Source organism: Cuculus canorus, chromosome 4, assembly GCF_017976375.1.
Source record: "Cuculus canorus isolate bCucCan1 chromosome 4, bCucCan1.pri, whole genome shotgun sequence".
NCBI lineage: Eukaryota > Metazoa > Chordata > Aves > Cuculiformes > Cuculidae > Cuculus > Cuculus canorus.
This window is the reverse complement of record NC_071404.1, coordinates 42,886,803-42,899,605: the sequence shown is the minus strand read 5'-3', so window position 1 is coordinate 42,899,605 and position 12,803 is coordinate 42,886,803. Positions and strand designations below refer to the sequence as shown.

Below are 12,803 nucleotides of genomic sequence, written 5' to 3'. Positions count from 1 at the left end.
CTTTAATAACTGTTTTTAAAAATCACTGTCTCTTTCTTGGTCTTAAGTATGAAAATAGTATGGTTTGCATCTCACTAAGCCCCATCAGTGGTAATGACACAGAACCAGCAGCCACAGCCGGAGCACTGAGCTCAGAAGACGTTCAGCTTTCCTTCAGAGTATCTTCCACCTCTTGGCAGATTAGATGTGTTGCTGCTTCTTCCAAGGTAATATAAGAAGTATCATTTTTTGCTTAACTAGTGTGTCACCATGAATTTTGTGCCTTTCAGTGTAATCCAGGATGGCCATATTTTCACAGACTCACACTTCATTAGGAGAGACAAAGTCTAGACCTGCTTCTTCAAGGAGAGCAAATTTATGCGAAACTTGATTCTGTACCACTAGTGCCATACAAATTCTAGAATATTTTAAATATATTTTAAATTGTCCTTTCTACAGATGAGTGTCAGGTTTGCCATCAAGAGGTTTATATTTTTATTTATTTGCATCATGTGCTTTTGTAAGCAGAAAAAAAAAAATCCCCTTAAAAAAAAAATTGAGAAATGAATTTTTAAAAGGGATTTTTGAACTTACACAATATCAATAAACAGTACTAGTATCACCCAGGACTTTCAGTTTTTCTCCTCCTCAAAATATGTTTATAAAGTATTTTTCTTCCAGTGCTCACTGTCTTTTTCCCAGCATTTCCCATTTAAGCAAGGATAATGGAAAGAAAAGCAAACTACCCGTTTTCCGTGCTACCCTACAGGTTTGATTTGGTAAAAGTGCTACATGCACACCCCCCAACAAGCAAATTTTGGGACAAATAGTTCTCCTCACAAACTCTGATTTTTGCATGTTGTAAGTAGCTCCAAGACAACTTTGTCTATTTTTTTAGTGTGGAGAATCAACCATTACATTTTGGACACACTGAATCCTAAACAAGTCATAAATACTTTTTAAGCCTACCAGGATTAATTAATGTGATTCTTATGCATTCTGCATAAGAACACAAATTCATAATAACATAACAACAAAATAACAACATAACAACAAAAATTCATGTTAGCTGTTTTGTTGTGTAAATTCATCTAATCCACAGAAATACCTTTCCTCTTTTGAATGAGTAGGGTGATGTAGTTGTACTCATAAATGGATGTTTAAAGCCATTCCTATTCTTGAATAGGGGTTTTGAGATGAAAAAAGGGTTACCCGTTTAGAAAGAACGCAAACCAAGACTTTAGTATTATACATTTTTCCATGACTTACTGAAGCTCGTTACGTATTTACCTCTCATAGGGAAGAAAGGCAAGTATCAGGAGCATCTTTAAATATTTATCTTACTAGCAAGGCACAAAGCTCTGCCTGCTTTGTTTTGCATGTTAACGTCAGAATACAGAACAAGGCTAGGGACTTTGTCACTCCACTGTGCTTAACGTCAATTCAGATCAAAATTCAAAAGCTTTTTATACTCTTCATATATAAGACTGAATAGAATTAGATTTAAAACAGAAAACAGTAGTTCAGTTTGGAATATAGTTTCCACATACGGTAAGTATAGTGCAAAAAGACAGCTACTTATATCAATCATGCATTTTGTTACAAACTTCCAGTTGGGTTTTCAGTATCTCCACAGATGGAGACTCCACAACCTCTCTGTTCCAGTGTTTGACCACCCTCACCGTAAACACAACTGGAACATGGACATTGGCAGTGAAATTCTATTCAAAAGGACACAGGAATGTTTTTCCATGCTACTTAAGTTCCACGTGAAGGACTAACACAACTAGAGTACGATCTCTTGGAAGTTCCTATTAGGAAGCTTGTTGATATCCTTGTTCTACAGGACATCAAGGTTCAAGTGAGTAATACAAATATATTGCTATTTTATGACCTCAACTTCCACTGAGCTGTTTGAATTTGACTCATCTTTTTGTCTGAGCTTTATAAATATCTGGATAATAGAAGATTAACCTAGGAAGAACCAGCAGGCTAGTTAAGCTGTTGTACTGATTACAGTAAGTAGAGGTCTCTCTGCAGGGGCATAACATAAGCCTTCAACACTGATGCATACATTACTTCTGCATTAAAGCATTTAATGTAGCCATGTATAAGTGAGCTGTTATTTAACAACAGAATGTGCCTGGTTACTGGCCTTTCAAAGCCATCCGCTGCATTATAAACAAGACTGAAGAAGGTAAAAGATACTTACCGTTATCATTGCCTTGCTTAATTTCCTCAGCAGTTCTATCAATTAGAACATACAATGACCAAACAACACAGGTAATTGCAATTACGTGGAATGTGACTGAACAAACTATTTTCCTCCTCTCACTTGTTGTCATCTGTAGTTTCTCCCACTGTAATTTTTTTTAAAAAAGAAAAGTAATAAAAAAAAAAATCAGACTTGTAACATTTTACAGTAAACCAAGCAGGCCATTCTGGCTCTTTCTACCAAAAACCAAAGAAGTAATAAAATTAACAAATCCATTTATTTTGATAACACACATTACAGCAGTATGTGCACTGTCACTGTAAAATTCATAATGATCTCATTTTCACAGATTCAGAGAAATAAAGAGTTGTGTTCTGTTTCTGTCTGCTTGTGAATGAAAACAAAGTAATTTCCTTGCAGTACAGCCATAACATGTTAACAGACAGGTGAAAAGCTGACTATTTATTTTACCTTTACCTGTTGCACACTTCCCGTGATAAGAGAAAAAAAAGCCCAAACATTAGCTTGCAATAAACCGTTCTCAGTTGCTTAAAATTAGAGGAATACAGTTGTGCAACAATTATCTATAAAACAAAAGCATAAGAAAGGCAACTGCATTGAGGATTAAATTCGATAAACTTGAAAGCTTGATTATGTGGAAATGATTGTACATGATAGCAGTCAAACAGCTTCAGTAACACAAGAAGGATCTTCCAGGCACGTTTGTGAATTATGGCACTAAATCCATTATATGTTCATGAATTATGGCACTAAATCCTAGCTTGGGCTATTTTAAGATGAAATAGGCTGTGCTCTGCATTTGAAGAATGCAACTCGAGGCATTTTTTTTTTATCTTACTTCTGAAGACAACATTTCTTCCAGCATTTCTTTAAAATAAAACCTTTCTTTAGTAAAATGCTGCCTTCGAAAACAGATGAAAGAATAAGGCATTTAAAAGCGCAATGCCTCAATTCTGATGAATTATCTCCGAGTTGGTCGTTACCATCAGATAAATAAAACAAGTACAAACTTCAACTCAACATTGCCACCTCGCTGCAGCTGTGCTGATGGAAAACAGAACTGGGCTTCAGCATTCAAGCCACAGCAGTGACCACCAGCACAGCACAGCTGCTCCTTACCTTACACACATCTTTAGTCCACTGGGGCTGCGGCCCCTCACGGCTGCCTGACGCTAAAGCTGGATCACGAACCCTGCCCGCTTCAGAGCACTGAGGTGATAGAAATTTACTTTCAAGCTATGAATTTGGCTTTTTTTTCTTGTTTACGTTTTGTTTGGTTTGGTTTTGGTTTTGGTTGTTTTTTTTTATTATTATTATTTTGGTTTATTTTGGGGAAATAACAAATTGCCCTAAATTGCTTATGGTTAACGTTGGAGATGGTGTCTAAGCAAGATGCTTAGACTTTAACCTGAACTGATACAGTTGTTCATTTAGTCTGAGCACTATTTGCTGTCTGGTCACATTTTGAAGGAACACAACTGCAGTAAAAGCTGAGGAATGTTAATGCAATGTCACCAAGAGGGCTAACTGTCAGAAATGCTTTTTCCCCACAATTAGCGTTAGAGCAGGCTATACTGGGCCAAAAATATTTTTCTTTAATGGCAGTTAAAGCTTGCATTTTTCAGAGCTATTCCCTCAAAACACCATCTCTGGAGCATTTCCTAGCCCATGCCAGAATTTTGCGAACATAAGGCTTAAATAACTGTTTAGAAGAACTGAAATATTTCCCGAGTAATATAGAAAGAGACCGAACTAGCAGCTTATTTACCAGCTAATTTCAGTTTCTGATACATCTACTTAAGAGTGAAAACTAAACTTGCTGGGTTTTGTATGGCAGTCTGAAAAAAATGGGAGGCATTAAGAAAAAGTAATAGAACAAAAAAACCCCAGAATCTTATACTCATTGTGGTTCATGTTGGTAGTATTCAGTGATCAGACCAGAAAGACTGTAGAATTACCACCACCATCTTATCATACAAGTACAGTCACCAGGTTACACAGCATTTGACCTGGAGATTTGCATTCTTTTTTATGTGAAAATTCAATTCAAGCTTGCAACAGCCTTTCTTTCCAAAGAAAAAATTGTCTTTGTCCAGATGAAAGAAAGGATTTTACCTTAACCTTTCACTTACCTGGGAATGTTTTGTGAGAAATAAACGCTGAATATAAACAAGAAGGAGCTGTGCTCTTAAACAGAAATTCTCTGTCACCTCAACTCCGATGTTTGACTTTTTAGTCTCCTGGAGCAAATATTCTGTGATAAATTTTCATTGTTATGTATACCTGCATAAAATGACTGCAGTCTCAGTCATTTTATGCTCTGTAACATATGCAAAAGCCTTAGAGTGTTGATCCGAATGCCCAGTCAAATAGAGCTTTTTCATATGGAATTTTAAAGTCAAAGATGAATGCTGGTCCCACTACTCTTAATTTAAACATTTTTTTAGGTAGAAAAACAAGACAAAACCAAATTAGCAATAGGCAGATAGATAAATAAAGGAACAAGCTCTCAAACTTCTGCTGAGATTTACAAGAAAGGTATATCAGGAGAGTGAGCTAACAGAAATGGGCTAAAGTAGGCCTTTTTTTCGTACAATCTTAAGATCAAATCCAGCCAGAAAGCAAGCCAAGGCTTAGCGGACTCTGCTTCCTCTCTCTGACCCCTTATCTTCTCCCACAAGAGAGTATGCCTGTGTGTCTATTCTATGCACGTGCACATTACCACACCAGAAATAAGCTGGCTAGCAGAAGACCAGGAGAAGCCACCAGAGCTTTTGGTTTGGGAACTGGAAGACTGTGCAGAGCACCTTGTACTCCCAGCTGGGATACAAAAAAGGACCAAGGACCAAGGAGAGAATCCTGCTCACATGGACAGATGTAGGGGGACCAGAGGACTTAGGAACATTTTACAGCTCTTAGTGTCTCCCAAAGCTACACTTCTAGTTTGTCCTGTCCGAGGCGTAGTCCTAGTTTTCCATTTAACTACAGTCACGATGGCTTGAGCTCAGAAGGGGAAATTCAATTAAAATTTGTGCTTTACTACTGCTGATCCCTCTGGTAGCTGAGGTAATTTTCCTGTACTACTCATGTCTCATGAACAGAGAATACTATGTAAAACGTCTAGGACAGCTCTCTGCGGCCACCTCTCCACAACCAACTCTCTGCAGGAAAACTCCACACAGCCAAGTCTTTATGGGGATAACGGGCCCCAAACCCTACCCATAACCTTAACACAAACTCTAACTGTAAGCATAATCCTAACCCTAATCCTCCCATCACAGAGTTGTCTACATGGAAAGTCAGCTGTGGAGAGCTGTCCTGAGGAGAGCTGTACCACAGAGAGTAGTCTGCCACAGAGCATTGGCCTTAAAGAGTTGTCTCTTTCCACTATGTGGTTACTGTAACTCTGTACTGATGAGTGATGTTAGTAAATAAGACAGCAATTTTAGTTGCCCCGAAGCAAAAAAGTGCAATTCAGTATTTTAGGATTTTTTTCAGTAGGCTTAAATCGAAAATTTAACTGTTAATGTTAGCACAAACTCACTTGGATTAAAGCACAGTTATGAGAAATAAAAACTGCTTGAAAATCCATAGCAAAGGCTATAAGACAACAATGTATTGAACAGTGAAAGTATCAGCCCCTTCTATTAGTGCTTTACAGTCCAGGACTTGAAGACTTTATAGTCCAGCTTGAAGTTCGGAGGGTAAGTTTGGCAGGTGCTACCATGTCACGCAGTGCATCAATGCTTCCTTAACTACTGATAAATTCACTTCTGCTGAATTTTGAAGCTCCTGCAGTTCTCACGGCCCTCTACATCCATAATGGCAGGATAAAACTAAGCTGCATCATGTTTTCTTATCTTCTTTAGTGATCTACAGAAATGTACAACCACTAGGTTGATGACACTGTGACATGCCATGGATAGAATATCAGGTGCCACCAAGAACAGAAATATAACATAAAAGTAAGTGACTGGATGCAATTTTCCTTGGAAACTTATATGTTAATACTCCTAAAGTGTTCTGATGATCGGAAGGAGAGAAAGAAATGGAAGAATGTAGCAGCCAGAGGAAACATTTATAATGACTTGCAAATTATGGAGTCACTAATTTGATAAACAAACACTGTAGTTTTTTCCAGCTTCCTCTGAAGCACCCCTTGACTGTTGTATGTCTGATTGTCACCACGCAAAGATTGCTTAATCCTGGCAGCAATACAAACACAGACTGGAAATTACCACAGACACAGATAGTTAAATGCCCTGCAAATGCAAGCAATCACATAAATATTATTATGCTTCACAGAATATGTGCACTAAAACACTTTGTAACATCTAACAGACACCTTTTACATGTCACCAAACAAATCCAAAATGCACCAATATTAGTTGCAAGAAAAAAGTTTCAAATATCTCCAGCCCCCTTTTTATTTTCTGAATAAGTTTTCTGAATCTTACAGAATCTCTGCAAACCACTGGGTGGTAGTAGGAGACTGTCTACCCGCTTCAGCTGTTCCTATTAAATCAAAATGAACTGTCAGAGGAAAGATGCCGGACTGTAGATGGGATCACAAACATTCCTCCCACCCCAGCTACTACTCACAGCTACTTCTAAAATGTGACATGCACCTCAGCCTGAATTCCTGTGCTGTAGTGCCAGAAGTTTGTAATAATCTTGAAAGCGGCAACTGCAAAACATTACCCTGTTTTAGGCTTCTACCCCATGTTTCGCTTTTGTTTCTTAAAGGCTATCTTACTCTGAAACTTAAAGGGAACGATTACAGATTTCATAACCCAGCCAACTGCAATTACAAAATGTAGTCATGAATCTCCTGGGGAAAGAAAAAGAAATTAAAAAAGGAAAAAAATATAATAGCCTACTCACATGAAACATCTAAATCATATGTAGCCAACCACTTCCCTTTCCTATAACACAGTATGAGAAAATCTGTGATATTTATTTTAAAGGACCAAAATCTGCCTCCCTGCATGTCACTTCTAATAAAAGACTGGTTAATCAAATAGATTGTCTGTGGATGTGGGGACGCTGCTTCATATCCTAAAGATCCCTATACGGTCTTTCTTCTTACAGGCAAAAGTAAATCTGCAATTTTAATTCCCTCCCATACATTAAGTTTTCTGCAAAGTGGTTTCATAACGGCCCAATGCAGAACCAAAAGCTTCACGCTGCCCATGCAAAAGCTGTTACCACACCACAGAATTGAACTCTGCAAACTTTGCTGGTTTTGTTCCTTTTTCCCACCTTCTCACTGTAGGTTTTACTGTCTGCCTGCCTCCATCCACCATTTCATCTCTGCATGTTGTCTCCTGTTAGTGGCAATCTTCTGTCACACTGGCCACAAAACTTTGTCTACAAACATTTTCTGAAGCAACTCTACAGCTACTGCAGGTTTGCAGATTCACACCTTTACAGCCAAAAGTCTTCCTCCTCCAGGGGCTCATCACTGAGGATGCCAAGCTGAAGGTGAAGCTAATGGGCTGCTTTGCAACCAATGCGCTATGAATGCTTGGATTGAAGCATTGAATGCTTCTAACTTCTGAGTATTTTCAGGAACCCTATTTTTGAAAAAATGCACATAAGAATGCCTGACAGGGGAATCTGGTATGGGCATAACATTGTTAATCTTAAATATTTTTCCTGTTCTGACATTTTTCTCACTAGCCATCATTTACAACAAACATAATGTAAACAGCACCCACAGCTGGAAGGACTTCTTCTGCATTCACTAAGAGCTAAAGTAACCATGCAATGTTTTCTGAATTTTTTCTACAATCTAAAGAAAGACCTCGAGCCAACCTCCACCTTGAAATAATCACGCCTGCGAAATGAAGGCTAAAATTATTTTCTAGGGGTTGTTGTAAAGACTGCACTTTGCACACAGCCTAGTAATATGCAGAAAAACATTTTTCTTATCTCAAACAAGGCCTGAAGGATCCAACCAGCACTTTCGAAAAAAGCTCTTAAGAACTGGAGCAGTGCATGAAGGAAGTGCGCTGAGCATTGAAAATATGTCAGCAGCCTGAACATGTAGCTCAGAGTTATTTATTTTCAGTGGTCTGTGGAGGGTTTTCTGGTCACTTGTTACAGCACTAATTGGGCTCAGGCTCCACAGCAAACTGTTCACTACTATCAACCTACCAGCTGGAGGAAAGCAATTGCAATGGTAGTTTGCAGGAATGGAATTTGTGCAGTGGGTGGAGGAGGAAGAAATAATAGTAATAAAGGACAACAGGGCTTCACACGTCAGGAGAATAAAACAGCCCCGTGAAGATTTGAAATATCAATGAGAGATGAGACTTCAAAACTCGTAATATGAATAAATGCATTTTGGAGCTCTCTGTGCCATCTAAACAATATGTGGTTACAGCCTGTGCCTTAGCAGCTGCATCTTAAATAAGGAGAAGGCATTCCTCACTGCAACCTGCTCCAAGACAACAAGTCTTCCTTATACAGTCCAACAGTGCGGCAGGTCTGATAGCACAGGTTTGGGGCCATGGAAACATCTCCTCCGTGTTCTTTTCTCCAAACACAAAGCACATTCAGAGAGGAAGAACTGAGGAGGTTCACAGAATACACCGAAAACGTATTTGTCATTGCTCTTTCTCAAAAGGTACATCCCAGAGAAGAAACTATTGTAAGGATCAAGAACAGAAGACCAGAATTAGACCCCTGCTACATGAGCCACTGAACACAAAAAATAGAACGAATTTTAAAATTTCCATGTTGTATGGTGCATCATACAGCCATATCTGTGCACAACCTTACCTTGATCTAGTTAGCTCATTAGATGAGGGTAAAAACCCTACTCTGGTAAACCTGTCTGAAGTTTACCTAAAATCTGTTTCTGTCCCCAGGCGACACTAAACAAACTTGGCTGGAATTCAAATGAATATCTGTGGTGTATTTAAAATACCTATTAAAAATTCAAAACTGAATCAGAAATCGGTGTCTTTCTAAAGACAAACACACTTCAATTCACGTCTATGTGATGTGCATTCCTAGAGTTATAAAAGTACTATGTAATAAAAAAATCTCACTTTGATAAACACCTTAAGATTGTCATCTGCAAAGAACTAATAACTCATTTTTATCACAATTGAGACAGTGCTACATTTCTTTTTTAAGTGACAGATAGAAGAGCTGGACTTGAGTAATAATCAGTATGCACTCTTTGCAACCGTGCAATTTTTAGCTGTGTATGTCATCAATTAGAAGACCCTTAAAAGTGTAAAATAGGTGTATTAAGTAATTTGAGAAGATAATTTCTAAAATGAAGTAGCTGTTTTTGCAGTCTGGAAGTACTATTGAGAATACTTGTCATTACCTAGAACAACTTCAGTACCTGCATTCTAATCACTCCAACACAGACAAAACAAAAAAATGCCATGCTTTGGAAACACAGGAATAAACAGACCTCATGTCCCTCCATCTAATGCTCTGTCTCAGACAGAGGCCAACACCAGATGCTTCATAGAAACATGCAAGAAACCCAATGGCAAGTAATTGTAGCATAATCTCTCCACATTGGGAGCTTCTTCCTAGTTCCCATCTGCTAGAAATTATTTTACATCAGTATATAGAAACCAAAAGTACTCTACAAAGTTTTTACTTTCCAAGCATCCTCTTTGAATGCTGAAACAACAGTAACCAATCCTTTGTTCAATAGAGGTCTACATGATCAGCCTTCAGTACCATCATGAGCTTCTCTTTTACAATCATTGTTTCTTTTCTTCCCTTGTAAGTTATTTAAGAGAAGGCTGACTATCTCCTAGCACAGTACGCTTCAGCTACCTTACCTAAAAGGATAATCCTGACAGATAAACTGCAGGTGAAGCATTAAACCTCTGGTCAGTAGAGAGCTATCACCATAGTGTTAACCTATGGGAAATGTCTGGTACTAAGAATGAGACACACCTAGAAGTCTAGAAAATATTTACTTTGGGTGCCTGGGCATATGCCTTTATTACTCAAAAAAACAAGCTACATGTGGGCAACCCACAAAGAAGCAAGAGAAAAAGGGATAGAATCTATGTCTTCACTTTTATCACAATTAGTCAAGAACAGAAGCAGATGCTACTGTTACGTGCTCTCCCTACAGTATTTCTATAATCATTCTATCGAAAGGATCTAGCTTGCCACTTTTATTATCTTTGCAGCTAGCCATCCCCTGCCTCTGTCTACTCTGTCTTTCACAGAAAGCAGCACACCTAATTGAAGGCATGACATTTTCCTCCAGTCACTAAGTAGCAAATGACTTTAAATCACAGTCCAGCTCTCAAACAAGTTAGACATACACAAAAAATCCATTAAAAATTAATCAATCAATCTAACTACCATACCACAAAGCAGAGATCATAATTTTGCTGCAAGGCCATTTAAGTTGAGATTTCATTTCCCAATCAAAGCAGGTGAGGTGCTGCATGTTGTGGTCTGTACTTTAGAGGCAATTCAAGAGCAACCACGTCTCGCGCTCAGTGCTGCATTTGAGATGGTTTGTGCCAGGGTCAAAGCAACCATGAGTCCACTACTGCAGCCATAAAAAACTATCTCCCAAGAGTATGTGCCCGAGTCTCTGTCTTAAAACACCAAGCAGCATGGGCTCCTTTTGCACATCTGTGTTTTGGTCTTAAATAGCATGACGGCTGTGGACAGAAGGCTGGGATAGCATGGTAGAAATAGGAAAAAGAGAAATTAGACAGAAAGGCGGATATAGCAACCTGCTGATGATCACTATCCCACTACACAGTCTTGTACACCTTTCCACTTTCTTTAGTCCTGTCCAATCAAATTGAAATTTCTCTGAAGAACTGCTCCCTTAGGTACCTAAGACATAGTTATAATATATGATCACAGTTTTGTTAGAGTCTTTAGTTGAATCACCTTCTCTTCAGTATTCATCACGCTGTTTCATTTTCTTGATATGAAATTGCCTAGCCTGCTGAGAAGTACTTTGAAGCATGCATTTTGACATTAGAGTTGACGAAATAAAACTAGTGACACTTGAAAAGCTAAATCAACAAATATAATTTCTGTTTATTTAGCTGTATTTATCAATGATGCAGAGAGTCCTCTCCAGGAGCTACAACAGAATATTAGTTATTCCACCTTCCACCTAGAAAATATCTTTCACTTAAGGTTGCCTTCTCATAGACCAGTGTAAGCATGAAAATTCTCATTACTGCCTTGTACTAAATAAGCTTGGTCATGTCCTTAGTTCTCTCATTTGATACATTAGTAATTTAAATACTCTTTCCGCTATGTAAAATTCCTTAGAGTTCTAATTTGTACTTTATAGAATCAAAACCTAAAGCCTGGAGAAGTTGCTGTGCAACGTGACCTACAGAAGGGTGTATTACATTGCTACAGTCCAAAGCCCTTCAGCACCGTGTGTCATTACAGGAATAGAGAGAAGTATAGCAGCAACCAAAGGAAGGAAGGGTGCAAATATACCTTTGCATCCTAATTGTGAGAACAGGAGTACAGCTGACTGGAAACAGACCACATATGACCTTAGCAAGAACACTGATTTCCCAATGAACAGCTACAGTTACCTTTTGTCTTTTCATTTCCCCACAAGAGAGACTCTTTTGATCCCATTAAATAAAAATGGAAAAGGAGAAGTTTGTACTCAGGAAAGCTACAGTAATTAACACAAAACCACAGGCTAGTGTCCTGGCAAGGAGCTGAAGTAAGCTATTCATTCTGAAAGCCCTCCAACAAATGACACACATTCCAGGTTTGCCACATACAAATTGAAGCACATGAATAAAGATCTGAATAATTCCTGGAGGAAAAGTTTCTTTTTTCCAAGTGATTTTAATACAATGCTACAGGAATAAAATTAAATTAACACTAAAAATCATAAAATATACTGATTAAACAGATAATTAGCTCATTTGATCATAATTTGGATCAAGTACTGCATTGTTATGTTCAAGAGAACAACACTATGTTAAAGAGAAGTCATTTTTTGCATGTGTTCCACCCACAAGCAAGCATCAGCCTGTGAAAAAAACTCAGGTCAGATCATTCTCACATCAGTTGGTCCCAGGCAAAATAAATTTGAGGTAAATAACTACAGAAAAATTGTAGGTATTAGTTATGTGAGAGATTAATACATACATTAATCATATCATAAATAGCAGCCAAGCCCCATTAGAGCTGGTAAAATCCCTAGATTCAAAATTAAACAATGAAAATGGCATTTTTACAGAAGTCCATGAATAAAAATTACTAGTTAAGGTCAACGCCTGGGTTGATTATGCTCTTTAAATTTTATATTAGCTATATGTTTTGTGTCAGAGCACCACTCCATTTACATTTTGTTTAGTTGTAAAGCCAGTATTAAGAGTTTCTGCTAATTATTTTCAATAATTATTTTCAATTCCCCTATTATAATTATTGATGAGACCAGGCTGTAAAACAGAACACTGAAAGAGCTGAAATAAAAAATGAAGAGGAGAATGCAAGTTTTTAAAAACATAAATCAGATGCAGAATGCAGTAGGATCCTCTAAATAAAATGAAAGTGAAAGCTTTCGATGAAAGTTGTGTCTGTATAAGAGCTC

General features: G+C 37.9%; 1 protein-coding gene across 9 annotated transcripts in view; it reads right to left on the bottom strand.

Moving 5' to 3' along the window:
- The window catches only part of MARCHF1 (membrane associated ring-CH-type finger 1), a 271,229-nt gene that overhangs the window by 4,754 nt on the left and 253,672 nt on the right, over positions 1 to 12,803 (bottom strand). For all 9 annotated transcript variants that reach the window (XM_054064369.1, XM_054064375.1, XM_054064371.1 and 6 more), the window contains one exon: positions 2,192 to 2,339. In XM_054064369.1, coding sequence (XP_053920344.1) covers positions 2,192 to 2,339 — 148 coding nt within the window. The remainder of the gene's footprint in view (positions 1 to 2,191; positions 2,340 to 12,803) is intronic.